General features: G+C 35.1%; 1 protein-coding gene across 1 annotated transcript; it reads right to left on the bottom strand.

Moving 5' to 3' along the window:
* Positions 1 to 5,270: 5,270 nt before the first annotated feature.
* Positions 5,271 to 6,321, bottom strand: LOC120192851 (B3 domain-containing protein At2g36080-like). The gene is made up of 2 exons (XM_039195557.1): positions 5,766 to 6,321; positions 5,271 to 5,338 (listed from the first exon to the last, which is right to left on the bottom strand). The coding sequence occupies exons 1-2, from the start codon at positions 6,319 to 6,321 to the stop codon at positions 5,271 to 5,273; spliced, it is 624 nt and encodes a 207-aa protein (XP_039051488.1).
* Positions 6,322 to 17,998: the final 11,677 nt, after the last annotated feature.

Below are 17,998 nucleotides of genomic sequence, written 5' to 3'. Positions count from 1 at the left end.
TTTCCAAGCTTTGACATTTCAACAATCTCCCACTTGAAGATTTGATTGGAACAATCATATCTTCACACCATTCTTTCTACCTTGTACCATCATGTTGCTTACGTATCTGACAGGCTACAAGAGGATCGACACCAGGTAAATTTATCAGCGTTGATCGCCTTCGTCATGAAATCTACTATGTTGTCTTTGGTATGAATCTTCTGCATATCTACTGTCCCTTCTTCAACCTTTTCACGAATGAAATGGTACTGAACTCATATGTGCTTTGTCCTTGAATGAAATGTTGGATTCTTTGCTAGATGCAAGGCGCTTTGACTGTCACAAAACAGAGAGACATACTCTTGATTGTGCCCAAGCTCCTCCAATAGCATCTTCAACCAAATTGCTTCTTTACTGGCTTGTGTAGCTGCTACATATTCTGCCTCTGTTGTGGACGTAGCCACAACTGACTGCAATTTTGAAACCCAACTTACAGCTCCACCAGCAACTTTGAACACATATCCTGTAGTAGATTTGCTTTTATCCAAATCCCCTGCATAGTCAGAATCGACATACCCATTTATAAGTAAGTTTGATCCTCCGTAACATAATGCAACATTTGAGGTCCCTTTGATGTATCTTAGGATCCTCTTTACAATATTCCAATGCTCTTTGCCTGGATTCGCCATGTACCGACTAACCACTCCCACTGCTTGTGCAATGTCTGGTCTTGTGCATATCATAGCGAACATTAAACTTCCCACTGCTGATGCATACGGTACTCGAGACATCTCCATCCTTTCTTCTTCACTGCTAGGACTCATACTGGAGGATAATTTGAAGTTAATAGGAAGAGGGGTAGAAATTGGCTTACAATCTTGCATGCTAAATCGTGACAAGATTTTCTTCAAGTAATTCTTTTGTGAAAGCCAAATCTTCCTATTACTTCTGTCTCGGTGAATTTGCATCCCTAGAATCTTGTTTGCTGATCCCAAGTCCTTCATTTCAAATTCCCTAGCCAGTTGTGCCTTCAATTATTCAATATGATCTTTGTTGGGTCCTGCAACCAACATGTCATCCACATACAACAGCAATATAACAAAATCGTTATCACCAGACCTCTTGAAATAAGCACAAGGGTCTGCATTAAGTCTGTTGTATCCAAGGCACATAATGAAGGAATCAAATCTCTTATACCAACACCTCGGCGCTTGCTTTAGACCGTACAGAGATTTGTTCAACCTGCAAACCAAGTTCTTCTTTTCTTCTTCTTCAAAACCTTCAGGTTGGAGCATATAAATCTCTTCTTCAAGATTTCCATGAAGAAAAGCTGTTTTAACATCTAGTTGCTCTAGATGTAAGTTCAATGTAGCACACATTGCCAAAACTACTCGAACTGTTGTTAGTCGAACCACAGGAGAAAATATTTCATTGAAATCAATACCTTCTTTTTTGAGCATATCCTTTGACCACCAGTCTTGCACGATACCTCTCAACTTTATCGTCACCATTTCGCTTGATTTTGAAGACCCATTTGTTACCAATTGGCTTCCTTCCTTGTGGTAGTGGCACAAGGTCCCATGTATTATTTTTATGAAGGGCTTCGATTTCTTCTTGTATCGCCATCATCCACAGTGAAGCATCTGAGCTGTTTATTGCCTCCTGGTATATTGATGGCTCACCGTCCTCTGTTAAAAGGCAGTATGCAATATTACCTTCTATAACATAATCTGAGTGCCAATTGGGACGTCTTCTCACACGATCTGATTGACGAGTTGTTGGAGCTTCAGAACTCTCTGGTTCTTGTTCATCATGTGCTGGTTCTGCTTCAGAAGAATCTCCTTCTTCAAACTCTTTTTTCCACATGTATATGAGTAGTCTATGACTTTTCAGCGCTATCATCGTCTTCTTTTCTTTGTAGTTTATCTTCTACAAAGATAACATCTCTACTAATGATGCAGTGGGATCCCACAAGCGACACCCCTTTTACTCCATCAACATACCCCAAGAATTTGCATTTCCTGGATTTTGGATCCAACTTTGAAATTTCTTGGGAGTTGTACATCACGTACACTATACTTCCAAATATATGGAGGTTTGAATAATCAGCTGTAGTCCACATTTCCATTGGTGTCTTCAGCTCTATTGCAGTTGATGGAGCTCGATTCACCAAATAACAGGCGGTATTGACTGCTTCTGCCCAGAATGATTTTTTCTAGGCCTGCATCCCTCAACATTGCTCTTATTCTTTCTAACAAGGTTCTGTTCATCCGCTCTGCCACTCCATTTTGTTGAGGAGTGTTCGCCACTGTGAACTGTCTTTTGATGCCTTCTTTCCTATAAAAGTCATCAAATTCTTCACTTGTGTATTCTCCTCCATTATCTGTTCGGAAACACTTGATCTTATTTCCAGAATCAAGTTCCACCCGCGCCTTGAAGTTTTTGAAAGTTAAAAACACGTCTGACTTCTTCTTGATAGGGTACACCCAACATCTCCTGGAGTAGTCATCAATAAATGAGACAAAGTATTTTGCTCCACCTAGGGATGTAACTGGTGCTTGCCATACGTCAGAGTGAACCAATTCTAGAACATTTTTGCCTCTAGAATTTGATTTGTTGAATTTCAACCGGTGTTGCTTACTTGTTATGCAATGCTCACACAAAGTAAGTGATACCTTTGTTAAGCCTGGAAGTAGCTTTTGCTCCACAGGGACTTTCATTCCTTGTTCTGACATGTGTCCAAGTTCTGATGCCATATCATTGTAGAATCTGAACTACATGAGGCAACAGAGGCTTCTGCTTCTAGCAAAGTCTCTCCCTTCAGCATGTACAAGTTTGCAGCTATCTTTTCGCCTTTCAGCACCACAAGCGCTCCACGGAACACTTTCATGATTCCTTTCCGTGTTTCAATCTTGCTAGCATTATTATCCAACAATCCGTAGGATAATAAATTTTTCTTCAGACCTTTCACGTGCCGCACATCTCGAACAACTTTAATTGTTCGATCATACATCTTCAATTTGATGGTTCCCACGCCAACGATCTCTAAGGCATGATCATTGCAACTATACACAGATCCTCCTGAGACAGGTTCATAATGATGGAACCATTCTCTTCTTGAGGTCATGTGATATGTTGCTCCCGAATCAATGAGCCATATATCTGCAAATCGTTTTCTTCCTTCCACGGTGGTTGACGCTTCACAGCATAGAGCATCTCCATCATCTGAAGTGTTTGCGGTATTGCCTTGTGGATTGGAGTTTTTATTTAGACTCCAACAATCATTCTTCAAGTGACCCTTCTTTCCACAGTTGTAGCACTTTAAATTCTTCTTGCTCCTCGACTTCGATCTACCATGTTTGTGACTGCTGCTTTGGCCACGTTCTGTTGATCTCCCTCTCATCGTTGTCAACGCTTTTGCTTGTTGCAGATTTACTTGTCTGTCTTCCTTGTTCTTGCGCCGATTTTCTTCTTGTAGAACAGCAACTGCAACGTCATCGAAGACTAGACTGGTGACATTACTGTTTGTCAAGTTGATGATGAGTTGATCGTACGAATCCGGTAGACTTTGAAGTAGAAGTTCATCACGTTCTTGTTCTCCTATTTTACAGCTTAAGGATGTAAGCTGAGAAAATCAGGTGTTCAGTGTATTTAAGTGCTCCGTCACTGAAGTAGATTCTGACATACGGAGAGTGTACAATTTCCTCTTAAGGAAAATTTTATTGTGCAGCGATGTGGCCTCGTACAATTTGGTGAGATGATCCCATATCTCCTTAGCTGTCTTCTTCTCCTCGATGCTTGACAATACTTCATCTGCTAATGCTAGATGAAAGTTTGCCATAGCATTCCCTCCATCTCGTTCCATTTGATGTCATCTGCGAAATCCACCGGCCTTTCATTGATAGCCGCTAGACACCCGTCTTTCCTTAGGATGGCCTTCATCTTCAATTTCCACAATGAGAAATTTCTCCCATTGAATTTTTCAATATCAAATTTCGTTGCATAGCTTCTTCTACGGATAGCTCCCACTATTTCACTATCGTGAATAGTTCTCTGGAACCTTCAAAGAATGAGTAATAACTTCTTATTTTCTTATGTTGGAGGATCCACCTTTTGGTGGCAACCACAAAGACAATAAGCATATATTACACACTCTAATCTAGCTCTGATACCAATTGTTGCGGAAGACGGCTATCGGATAGAGCAAAATCGCAACTGATAATTTGAGAAAATAAAAATGAAGATAAAAGAGACACAAAATTTACGTGGAAAACCCCTAAAAATTTAGGGTAAAAACCACGGGCAACGGTAGAAGAATTTTACTATGAGAAAATAGGAATTACAACCTCTCTCGATCTACTAAGGAGAAAACAATGATAATTCTCTCTAGATAAAAAAGGAGAAAACAACTCTCAAGAAACTCTCTAAAATCTCTCTAGTATTGGAAGAAAGCTAGAATGCTTTGGGATGATTTTGAAACTAAATGAGCTAGGATATTTATAGTTGAAACTTAAGGACTAATATTATAAATACCCTAAAGTTTAGTGACTAAAGTTTATAATTTACCCATTTAATTTTCAAACATTATTGCACCTAATTTTGACATTTTTGCACATAATTTTGACATTGTAATATTAGGTGCCTAACTTAAACCAATTTTCCAAGCTTTGACATTTCAACATTACTAACACTGTGTCAGAAATGGTTTGGTTAGAACTGCAGTTGTCTTCTTTGTATTGCCAGATGACCTCTGATCTCTGAATTCTATCACTGCTGACCTGGCCAAGGGTTGAGTTGGATCATAGCAGATGCTGTTTTCCCGTTCGCAAAGCCCCTAAAGCTTGGGAACTTCATATCTGTCCTTCCAATGTGAATTCGACAACTTGGGATGTCTGATTATAATTATTTTATGTATTTTTAATTTAAAACTGGTTGGTGTTAAAGGAAACCACGTATCAACTTAATCCAAATTTAGTAACCAAAGTAGTGCAATTAGGCCACGTGCCAAGTGGTCAACATTTCAAATGACCAATTATGTGTTCATCTGTCTCATTAAACCAGCATCACATCCTAATATTTTAATAATTTAAACCCATCTTTACTCCTTAATTATTACTAACTTAATTCTAATAAAAAAGTAATGATAATAAAACTAAGAGGATATATCATATATGCATGCATTGCTGACCATGATTGAGAGTAAAAGGGGTGGGCGGTTGGACCCTGACTCGACAGGGACGAGTTATCGGGTGTGGATGGCTCGGACGAGTCATCGAGTCGGCACTCTAGGTTCACCCCCAAACAGCCGCACACAACCTCTTTGGGTTCCCACCTGGGACTTGATATTGAGCCATGCTTCCTGCAAATGTGACACAAATTCAAAACACATGCTTCCATGTGATGCTCAATAATATTCAATGAACCCACCCCATTTTATATTAATACTCTACTCTTATATCATCACTACTTTTACTTGAACAAAACAATTAAAAAATATATTTATTCATATGAAAATCAAAGCATCAAACCAAAAGCAAAAATCATTTGAAAAACACTTAATTTCTATAATAAATAGCATGTAGCGCGTGAAATCAATTTCAAACGACAACTTACACGAGTAGCACAATCGCATTCGCATTATTCCAATGTAATAGCGAAGTATCTCTCACGCGGTTCAATGTGAGAATAAATTCCCATTTTCTTTTACATTTTTCCAAAGTTTTATATTAAAGTAAAAATATTTTTTAATAAGTAGATAATGTTTACAATGTGACAATTTTATATACCTGCATGAAGACAATCATGTTGGTATGGCACGTTAGCCCCATGATACAATCCCCTACCACACCACCGTTCATCGCCCCCGCCGCCGCTGATATTTCCCATGACGGCGTTCCCGACGTCCACTGCCGCACCGCGCCTCCTCCACCCTATAAACAATCTATCGGCATCCAAACGGTGGCGTTGGAATAAAATAACATCACCAGCATCGAGTTGTTTCTCTTTGACGTATCTGCTCCATCCTTTGGTCAACACGTAGCTTTGGCTGCTATTCCAATACGAGTAACGGAAACGCCAACACTTGCCCGACTCGTCCTCGAAACTCAGCAACAAGACTTTGTCGAGCGAGTCAGGGCGGGCCAAGGGGAAGTGCTTCTCCGCATGTTGCTTTGGAATAACAAGGCGGTTCAGCTTGCCGACGTCGCTGGGGGTTAGGGGTTTTTCGAACATGGGTTCTCTTTCATGGAGTTGAGGGTATTCATGTGGGTTGTTTGCAAAGAAGAACGTTGAAGGGTGATTGTTGTGAAGATTTGAGGAAGGGGAGCTTTGGGTTGGTTCCATGAGAGTTGATTTCTTTACTGAAAATGGCTAATGGAAATTTAGGGAGAGAAGAAGAGAGGGGGAGTGGTGGTGGTGAAAGAAGCGCGATGATTATGGGTTTTGATGTGGAAACTGTCTGATTTTGACGCTCCACAATGACAGAGACAAACCCAGCAAGATAAAGAGATAAAAACTAGGGAAGAAACGTATTGCCTTATGGGGTGAAAAAAAATTAATTATTCTACTAGATTTTATTATCGCACCTGCAAGGCTGAAACGTTAATTAATAAAAATATTTTATATTAAAATTATTCAACAATTAATTGTATATTTAAATTGTATATAAAAAATTGATTGTGATACAAATTAAATTATTTTAGCGATTAAAAGATTATTTTTATTTCTTAAAATTTTTAGTTCGAGCATTAAATTTGCATGAATATAAGTGTTTATTGTTCATTTAAACAAATTATACTTTATATTTATCTCATATTTATAAAAAAATTAATGTTCATTAATTTACTATTTACATGCTTAATTCTCATGTAATTATTATAAATATTGGCTCAATAAAAAAATAAGTGTCTAATTTATAAATTGATTTTTGGTGTTTAAAGAATTTGTGTTAAAATTAGTTTTTTTTTGGTTTAATACAGGTGAATGGGCCTCTTAGAAGCCTGTTTTATCAGCTCTAATCAGCTCCTCAGCTTCCTTAGGGTAAATGTGTAGAAAAACAATATCTTCTTGTTGGTTCCTCATTAGCTTGGTAATGATATCTGCAACGCGGTTGGCCTCCCTCGGTATGTTCTAAATCTTTATGTCCCAATTTTTTTGAGCAGAATGTCTATGTGTTGAAGGATTGTTAGTTGTTTGTGTTCGGTAGATCTATTGTTTATCAGGTTTACTGCTTCCTTGTTATCCAATTCCAAGATTAATTTCCATTCTCCTTTCATCCACGCCATTTTTAAACCTTCATGAATTCCCCAGAGTTTTGCTTTCAATAAGGTACATTTACCTATTTTCCTGTCGAATCCCCAGAGCCAGTTACCCTTATAGTCTCTAGCTACTGCTCCACACGTTGCATCTCCATTATTCTGGTTTCTTGTTCCATCGGTGTTTATTTTACAGTAGTTAATCTCTGGTTTTTGCCATCGATATTGGGTATTCCTTCTGGTTTGATTAATTCCAAGCTTTAAATTTCTAAATTTTCAACCTCCTGTGTAAGTTTATATGCTTGTTGGATGATTGATTCTCTCTCAACCATTTCAGAGTTGAACACTACCTGATTCATTCTCTTCCAGATGAACCAAATAACAAAACTGATGAAAGTCAACCAATTTTTCGTTCTTGCAATAAGGGATTGGGTCGCTTCAAGATTTTCGATAACCCATTCCTCCATACTCTTGCTTAGGAATCTATCCATTTTCCTATGATCGATCAATTCTACCCAAATAGTTAAGGCTTTAGGATAAAATCTCAGAGTGTGGTTAATATCTTCGATTTCGTAACCACGCATAGGGCAGCTCTCATCTATCGTCATGTGTCTTCGTTTTCTTTCCGAGTTTGTCAGGATTTTGTTTCCTCCAATCAGCCATAAGAATGTTTTAACCCTGGGCATGTTTTTGTGTTTAGCAATACTGCTCCAAAGTTTTCCATCCATATTGATGTTTATATTTGATATCCATTTGTATGCAAAGTTCACCGATAATACTCTTTTTTCCGAGAGGATCCAACCTGGAGAGTCAGTCATGAACTCATCCACTGGAGGCGGTGTAGCATTAAGCCAATTGAGGATTTGATCCGGGAGAAGTTTTGTTATTCTGTTCCAGTCCCAGGTCTGTTAATGAGTTTATAAGCAAGTTTAAAAATAAAAGCCTTATTTTGGCTCCTTAAATTCTTTAGTCCTTGTCCTCCTCCTTTTACAGGTTTGCAGAGTGTGTCCCAGTTCACAAGATGTAATCCTTTTTGTTCATTCGTATTTCCCCAAATGAAATTCATGGTAAGTCTTTCCAGCTCATTGCACACTCCTTTGGGAATTAAAATTGATTGCATAGTGTATGCAGGAATTGAAGAAAGAACCGATTTGGCAAGCATAATTCTTCCTGCCAAAGAGAGTGCTTTAGCTTTCCATCCTGTGAGTCTGTCTTTAACTCTTTGAATAATACTACTGTAGGTGTGTTTATTGATTCGATTGTGCAGTAAAGGAACTCCCAGGTATATTCCAAGATTTTTCACTTCCTTAATGTTTAGCTTGTTTGTAATGAAGTTTCTGGTTTGCGCATCAACATTGTTGGAGTAATAAATGTTGTATTTTTGCAGGTTAACTTTCTGCCCTGAGTTGCAACAGAATCTGTTTAGAGTAGTCTGAATAACTTCAATTTGAGAATTATCAGCTTCCGCAAAAAGAATTAGATCATCTACAAAGAAAAGGTGAGAAATATTAAGACCATTTTTAGAAAACTTAATAGGTTTCCAGCTTCATTTTCCACAGCTAAAGTAATTTCTTATGCTAATCTTTCCATGCAGATAACAAAGAGGTAAGGTGACAAAGGGTCTCCCTGTCTGATTCATCTAGAAGGTTTGAAAGGCTCGATAAGTTCTACATTCCAATTAATCTGAATAGTCGTAGAGTTTATGCAGTTCATTATAGCTCTCATAATCCTGTTAGGCAGTCCAGTTTCTCCATAGTATTCTAAATAAAATTCCAGTCCAGTCTATCATAAGCTTTTTCTAAATCAATTTTTATGGCGATCCATCATTTCCTTCATTTCTTCTTCTTCATGGAATGAATTACCTCTTGAGCAAGAATGATATTATCAGTAATCACCCTTCCCGGAATGAAACTCGTTTGACTGATGACAGTAGGCAGAATATGTTTAAGGCGGTTAACAATAACTTTCATAATAATTTTGTATATAACCTGGTAAAGGATAATAGGTCTGAACTGAGTAATTCTTTCAGGATTATCTACCCTAGGAATTAAAACCAGACTCGTTATGTTAATCTCTTCATTAATCTGACCCCCATTAAGGCACTATTTGACTAAATGACAAACTTTCTCCCCAACCGTGTCCAGTTATTTTGGTTGAAGGTAACATGAAAGCCATCTAATCTGGGAGCTTTGAGAGGGCTCATGATAAATAAAACCTCTTTAATCTCGTTGTTGTCAACCGATTTTTCCAACCAGTCCCAATGATATTTCTTCAGCTCAGGGAAAAGTCTTTGGTCATCCAAATTTTGATTGATCGAAAGATCTCTAGTGAATAGCTTCTCATAGAATTCCTTAACATGCTTCTTAAGAATTTTCTGGTCATCACACCAAACATCCGAATCTATTTTAAGAGTTGTAATCCGTTTTCTCCTACCTTTCGCGATTGTACAAGAGTGGAAGTATTTCGAGTTCTTGTCACCATGAGCAATCCATTTACATCTCGCTCTTTGAGCCCAGAGAAGTTCCTCATGTCTAAATATAGTATCAAGCTCAATCTTTAGATCGAATTCAATGTTAGACAGTCTGGAAGAGTTGCATTTGCGTAGAGCCTTATCAATACCTTTCAAGCGCGAGATAATTCTTTTCTTCTTTTGGTTAATGCTTCCAAAGGTTTCTCAATTCCAAACTCCTAAGCTAAGCTGAATATGATTGAGGCTCTCTAATAAGTCATTGTGTCTAACCCATTTTGTTTTCAAAAAAATTTCAAAATTCGGGTGCTCCATCCACGCAACCAGGAATCTAAAAGGTTTATTCTTGTTGTCATTGAAAAGTTGATCAGTATGTAGGAGGAGAGGATAGCGATCTGAACCAATACGGTCAAGATGTTGCACTCTAGTATAAGGGAATAACTCCAGCCATTTTATGTTCATCAAACAGCGGTCGAGTCTTTGCCAAAGGTTACTTCTTCACCAAGTAAAATCATCTCCTTGATAATTAATATCCAATAACTCATTGTTGAAGATGAAGTCTTGAAAGAGTTTACTCCCAGTTCTATATCGATTACTACCACCAATTCTTTCTTCATCTCTTAGGATGTAATTAAAGTCACCTCCTAAGATCCAGGGAGCATTATTGTAAGGGTTAAGATTTGACAAAATCTCCCAAAGCTTACTTCTTATAATAGGGTTAGGGCTAGCATACTGCAGTAAAGTATTCCCAACAATTACTATTAATGCCTCTAAAACCAGCATGAATATACTGATTAGAAACATTAAGAATCTTAACTTCCATCGAATTATCCCACAAAACCCAAATGCCACCACTGTGTCATTGGGCTTTGATTTTGAAAGAACGGTTATAACCCATATTGTTGATGATTTTATCTGCTTTACTCCCGCTAATGCGAGTTTCCATAAGAGTGATGATTTTAGGCTTGTAGATATTCACACAATCCTTGAAATGTCTTCTAAAGGAGGGTTTGACAACTCCTTGGGTATTCCAAAAAAAGATTTTCATTAATCTTGAGAAAGAAAAGTGATACCATCTGCCTGTTCCTTTCTCCTCTGATTCATTTCTTGAAACTGATTCTGATTAGTTTGCTTCACAAGTTGTGTCTGATTGGTGGTGGGACTATTATTATCAGGCGGGGCTAAATTTTCTGTATTCATGTTATTATCTTGGATTCATTCAGATAGTAAAGGAGCATTAGGAGTGATAGGGTTTCTGGATTTTCTTACTTTCAGACCTTTATTTGTAATCTGAGAAATATGACTAGGTTTCTTTTTGAAGTTCCATCTAGACGTTTAGCTACAGTTTAGTTCTTTTCTTGAATTTATATAGATGTGTGGTTTTCAGTTCCCAAATTTTGATATGTGTTCCTTGATATGAGCATTTTCCTTAGCAGTGATCTGAATTCCTCCAATATTCTGTTCCCTGGTATGTTCATGACCCATTTTCAATTCTTCTTCCATAATAGGAACCTCAATTAAATTATTGTGGTTTCTTCCAGCGCTAGTGGATACCTCTCTATTCTAATTTTGTTTTGTATTTCCCTCTTCCTATGCTGTAGTGTCCTTGTTACTCATTGTTCTTCCATCCTTTATTTTATTTCTTCTCTAGTTCATAGATGTGTTCGGTTCTGTGGTCTCTTTATGAAAATCCCCTTCCTTGTTCATATGTTGGTGATTTTTTGTTGTTACCTCTGGGCTCTTCCTCCAATATTTCTTCTTGAATCAGCGTAAATCTAGACCCCTGGTTTGCTGTTTTTTTCCACTTCTTTGTTCTTGTATTATATTCTTTGATTTTTACTGTTTCTTCCTCTTGGTTGAACAACCATCCACGGACTGAAATAGTTTTCTTTGTTTTTATCACTCGTTGAATATGCTCCAATGTCTTGGTTAGTGCTTGTAGTTTCCATTGATTATCCTGCTGATTGGTTTGGCAGGTTTCTTTAGCATGACCATATGTACCACAATTAAAGTATATCTTTTGTAGTCCTTCAAACTCAATCTTTTGGATGAAATCATCAATTCCCACGCAAGAAATAATAGGTTTGTTTAGGTCAATAGCCACAACAACTTTGGAAAATTTTCTCTCTCTCTCTCAAACTTTGGTATTATAATCAATCTTGATGACTTTTCCAATGGTATTTGCAATTGTTCTAATCAGCATTGTATTATAATACCTGTAAGGTAACCCAGGAAGGCATAACCACGCAATGACTTATGAAGGGTGCTTCTCGGATGTGGAAAAATTTATTGACCATGGCTGAACAGTTAGGTAACTTTCATAGATCATCCATGGACCATCAGTAAGAACTCTTGTATAATCCTCCAGGTTTTCAAACTTCACTAAAAAGTAATCATTATCAAGATCGATCAAGTTGAAATTTCCTATCGGATTCCATAATGCATATATTATGTTAATCAGAGCCTTATACCCAATCTTCTTTCCCAACAATCAAGTAATAATAACCTGCTTCATGTTGTTATCTATCAGGTCATCAATTCTTTTAGAGAATATATCCCCTTCTTGAAAGATTATTTCTTCTTCAGGCATCTTGACGAGAGGATTTTTATTGAAATTCGTTCCACTGGCCACCATAACAGCATACAAAACTTTTCCTGGATTCTTAGGAGTATCTTTGTTTGCTTCATTAACATCTTGAAATCCTTATTCAGTTTGCATATTATCTGTTGGCTGATTTTATTCATCTTCTTCCATTGTTGTTTCTCTATTCTTTACTTTCTTTGTAGCTCTTTGTTTTTCTTGGGCGTTTTTGCTAATCATTCTTGGAGAGAAACAATATGTACTAAAATTAGGTATTTAATGTTTTTTCCGTTATATTTTTAGGTGTTCACCATTAAAAAATCGTGAAGTGACATGTATCACGTTTAGATTTAAAAAAAATATTTTTAAATAGTATTTTATTTTTAAAAATAAAAAAGTAAACGTGACATATGTCACGTAACGATTTTTTAACGAAGAAAAAATTAGGTATCTATTTTTAACAAATAAAATTTGAGGCACCAAAATTTAATTTTGAGTATAGTTTAGACACTTATTTTTGTATTAAGCCAAAATTATTTTACTTAAAAATTATTTTTATTAAACTCAGGTGAATACAAGGTAGTATATGTTCTAAAGATTTTAAATCATTTGACAATGAACACATTCAAAGACTTTTATTTGTCGACACTGATATTCGCAGTTGAGACCTTTAGGAACAACAATCATCCCTTTAACAATTAAAATAACTTGGTTCATGTAAAAATAAAAAAAATATTTTTATTATAATATTAATATTATTAAAATGATATTTTATATATTTCTTAATTGAGTTATTATCGAATTGGCTCGTACATTCGCTCTATGATTTAATATGTAATATAAAAATATAGATATATAAGGAGTATAATTTATTTTGATATTTATGTTACGTTTAGCTTGAATTCTCGAAATATTGTGGGCGGAAAATAAAATTTTAGAAAATGTAGGCGTTTAAAATTTAATTTTATATTTAGGTGATTCGTTAAAGTATTTATCGAATTCGTTAGACAAAAAATGACGATTTTAAAATTACTATAATAAATAGTCTAAATAGCAAATTAACTTTCTAACACCTACATTTATCTATTTTTGTTTGTTTGGATTATTTGCCAACGAATTCCTGTTGGTAATGCTTTAGACACTATCTCATATGGAGTGAGAAATACCACTTGTAAAGGTATTTATAGCGTTCATTCTTCCATCCCTTATTGAATGATAGAGAACAAGAGATCATCTTACACGTCACCGCCCACCATCCGGCTCGAATCGGCACGTAGACGTGGCATCTTTTTAGAGAACATTTGTAAAACTTGTCTGAGCAAACAAAGATAGTGAAAGAATTTTACTCTGATATTTATAAGTTGCATAGTGATATGTTTCAATTCAAAATTTTCAGATGTAACAACTAAATAATTAGCTGTTGTTTGATTTTTGTAAAAAATATAATCATAACAGTCAGCTGTTATTGGAGACGTGATTTCCAGAATTATGTGTGTGAACATTGGATGTATCTGAACAGCTTTTCAACTCTGTTCAGAGTGAATAATGAGATGTTTTATTGTGCCAGTTACGGGAGTTAATTACAGAATAAATTACGGTTACAATAGCTAAAATAATGAATCTGGACTGTTTTGTGGCCATATTCATTTGTTTATGACAGCCATTTAAACAAAATTAAATAAAAAAAATTAAAATCAAATTTATTCTAATTTTTACTTGGACATTTTTGTCACTGAACCAGGCCTATAAATAGAGAAGTGTTTTCACTTCTCAACTCAAACACTCACAATTCCTCTCAATACGCTAAAGTTTTCTAATTACTTTATCTTTCCGAATTACCGCTGCATTCTACTCTGAATTTTGGGTGTACGAATCTTTCGAGCGATCGTATTAACCTTGGAGGACGATCCACCTAACGTAACAATTATACACATCGGGAGAATTTATTTCTAAGATAGTAGTTTCACCACGACACAATTTAAATTTTCCATTCGACTATTTTTATTTAAATTATCCTGTTAATGCTAACAGTACGGTTTTACGGTATACATATTTCCAACAATCCCTAGATATACAGTTCAAACCAAGGACCAAACTAGAATAACTATTTACAATCCAAACCAAAGACCAAACTGATAAGACTGTAGGGGACTAAATTGATTAGTTTCAAAATTGATAATAAATAAAAGTTATTTAAACTGAAAAAATGAGGTTAAAGCCTAATTTATCTTACTTTAAAACTAATACACCTAATAAATGTGTGAACCAAAAGATTTGTGGGAGGGTAAGGCTTGATTTGATATGATATTTAATTAGGGATATAAACATCAATTAAAGTTAATTTTTTTTTGGGGTTATCTCATCCTTTTTAGTTACAGTCCTAATCCAAACATAAATTGGCATGAAAAAAAAGTTTAATAATGAATCAACTATAAATTTAATATAACTTTTTTATTATGTAATTATGTTGTGTTTGAAACTTTCAAAATTATTGGATTTAATATAACTATTTTGTAGATGTGTCATTGTTATGGATGGACACCCTAAAAAATAATCCTTCACTCGAAATATGATACGAGTACAATTTAAAGCGGTTCATCAAATTTAAAATCAGATTTATTTTCTGAGATAAAATTTATATTTGATTTGATTTAACACAAATATATAAGATATAATTCTTAATTTTATTTGATAAAATAAAAAATTAATTAACAATAATATAAAGAATAGTATTATTGTAATATCTATATCTGTATATATAAGATATGAAATGACCATCCAGCTCAGTTGGTAGAGCACAAGGTTCTTAACCTTGAGGTCGTGGGATTGAGTCCCACGGAGGGCATTTCATAATTCGGAGGTCTCTTACGGAAGCTGCTTTCAACCTGGTGTTAGGGGTAGCCTACTATCTTACCTCCCCCATACATATGGGAAAAAGGGACATCCATTTTTTATATATATATAAGATATTATTATATTATTTTGCAAGTTAGGTCGAGTATCTTTTATCCTAAACTCGAATCCGAACGATTCAAACTTATTCTAAAAAATTCTATCCAAACCAAAAATATAATTTTAAAAAGTTGACCCAATAAAATCAAATCGACTTAGACTCTATCGCAGTGACGGATCTAAAATATTTTTCAGGGAGGACATATATATGTTAACAACATAAAACTTTTAAATGGGATTAGTACAATTAAAATTTCAGGATGAACATGAAAATTTTCGGAGTGGACACCATCAGTAGAATAAATAACTAATTAAATAAATTTCAAATTTTAAAGTGCACACGTGTCCACCTTCATTAAGTTGTGGCTCTGCCACTACTGATTTATTGAATTCGAGTCCCGTATTCGTCCCACACAAGTCACAAGTACTAGCACCATACAATGAATCCGACAAAGTATCTTATAACTTATAAGAAGCAATTGAAAGAGTAATCTTGTTTTAGAATATGCTACGAGAGAAAGAATATTAGGTTACCCATTCTAGATTTGAGTAACAATAGTTTGACATATACTTAGGGTTTGTATTTTATAAATATTATCTTGTTAAAACCAAATATAAATGTCAGCACATAAATTATAAAGATTAAATCAGTGATTCAATGAACATTTTTTTGATGAGAAGTTGATTCAATGAACATGAAAGGTGGATTTAAAAAAATATGGAAATTGTTGGTATTGGACCAATTACAGATGATTTCGTTTGACATGCTAAATTTGTTTAAAAGAAGGGAGTTTAACATGGGAGTGCAGTGGGTAAAAAGGACACGATTACTGCGTGCGAGTAAAATTTTGCATCTTTTCAAACAGTGAAAAATCCCATACAGTATATCATGCTCCTGGACAAAACAGACATGAACATGCCTGTTAGGTTCATGTTCTGTTTTTTTAATAAAATAAAGAGAAGAGTAAACACTAGTAAAAATAAGGTTTGTTCAAAAAGTAATGAAAGTGAAAGTGTTAGGGAGAGACCTTGTCGGTCCAAACATTTCTTTCTTCTTATCTTTCATTTTACTTTTTTTTCCTCAACATTTTTTGTGTGTTATACACTGATAATTATATATTATATTTGAACACATATTAAAATAAATTTAGAAAAATTTAAACTTGAAAATTTAAAATTTATCATTTAATCAATAATTTGAATTTTGTTTTCATCCAACTGAAATTTGCTTGTTTGTTTATTTATTTAACTTTGGTGTTGTGTTTCATCATACATTATATGTTTTGTCTGATACAACCAACACGATCATCTCGTCTTACTCACTAATCAAATAGGTCCATAACAATGGATCCATTAAATCGCAACACGTTCTTCAAGACTCATTACTTGAGCATTAGTTTCCAATCGCTAGCTGTAAATAGAAGTAACCAAAGAGTCAAAGCAATAAAAGATAAGAATGAAGAATTTGTTTGTAGGCCAAAAGATAAATCGACCCAAGTTAAAAAAAACTCTTTATATAGTCACTGTCTTTTATGTCAGGTTAACACTAATAGTTTAATCCAATTCGAAAAACCGGTTCAAAAACAAAAACCAACTCAAACAGAATTAGTTAACTCGTAACAATCACAACAATTGCACCTTTTCTAATATTTACCCCACTTTCTAACTCATCCAGGCAAAACTTGAGCCTATAAAGTTAAAGACTCTACAACGACACCACATTAAGTTTTTAAAAAAGTTATTGAAATCGAGTAGTAACCAAAGGTTTGGTTAACACATATGCAACTTGAGATTAAGTTGAAACATATTTGACAATCAATTGTTGGCTCATCACTTTCTCATGAGCAAAATATATATCTAAATCTACATGCTTTTGCATGTAGAATTGGGTTAGCAACCATAACAACAGTGTTGGTGTTATCACACCATATAACTAGAGGTTGAAGTAACATCATATACATATCAGTAAGAACATCTTTAACCCAAAAGATCTTGGGTGTTGTATCAACATGACTTTGATATTCTGCCTCGATTATGGATCGAGACAGTGACATCTACTTTAAAAAATTTAATGACAAGTGGATTCCTAAGTAGACACAATAACTCGAGACCAAGTGTCTACCATCAAGATCACTACCCCAATTTGCATATATAAGTGCCTTAAGTTGTCTACGTTCCTGTGAGATAATGTAGAATACGTTTAACTCCTAACCAATGAGCTTCATAGAATTATTACATAAACTGAGTTACCTTATGGAAAATGAATGATATATCATGTTTATTATGACATACATATAATAAAGCTCCAACATCACTACGATATTGTTGAACGTCCACCGGGGCTCCTGTATTTTCTTTACTCAATTTGGACATGAGGAGCATAGGAGTGTCCACCGGTTTGGCAGTATACACATTGAACTTAACCAACAACTCTTCTACATAGTTTCTCTGACTAAAAAACAAACTAGCAAACGTCAATGCCCAAAAAATAGTGAATCAAGACAAGATTCTTTAACGAAAACATGCCATTAAGTTGTTTTTAACCTATTTAACATGCCCTTCAAAGGAACCTATCATAAGAATATCATCCACATATATTGCAATATATGTAACAACATCATTAGTGACATAAGCAAACAAAGAATTACCAGCACGAGAAGAGTAAAAGCTTAAGGTACACAAAATTTTGAATATTATTAAACCAATTCAGAGGTTCTTGTTGAAGGTTGTTAGATGAACGATATGAATGATCATTGAAGAGTAATA

Source organism: Hibiscus syriacus, unplaced genomic scaffold, assembly GCF_006381635.1.
Source record: "Hibiscus syriacus cultivar Baekdansim isolate YM2019G1 unplaced genomic scaffold, ASM638163v2 tig00116982_pilon, whole genome shotgun sequence".
Classification (NCBI taxonomy): domain Eukaryota; kingdom Viridiplantae; phylum Streptophyta; class Magnoliopsida; order Malvales; family Malvaceae; genus Hibiscus; species Hibiscus syriacus.
Note: the sequence above shows the minus strand (reverse complement) of the source record. Positions and strands in the feature narration are given on the sequence as shown.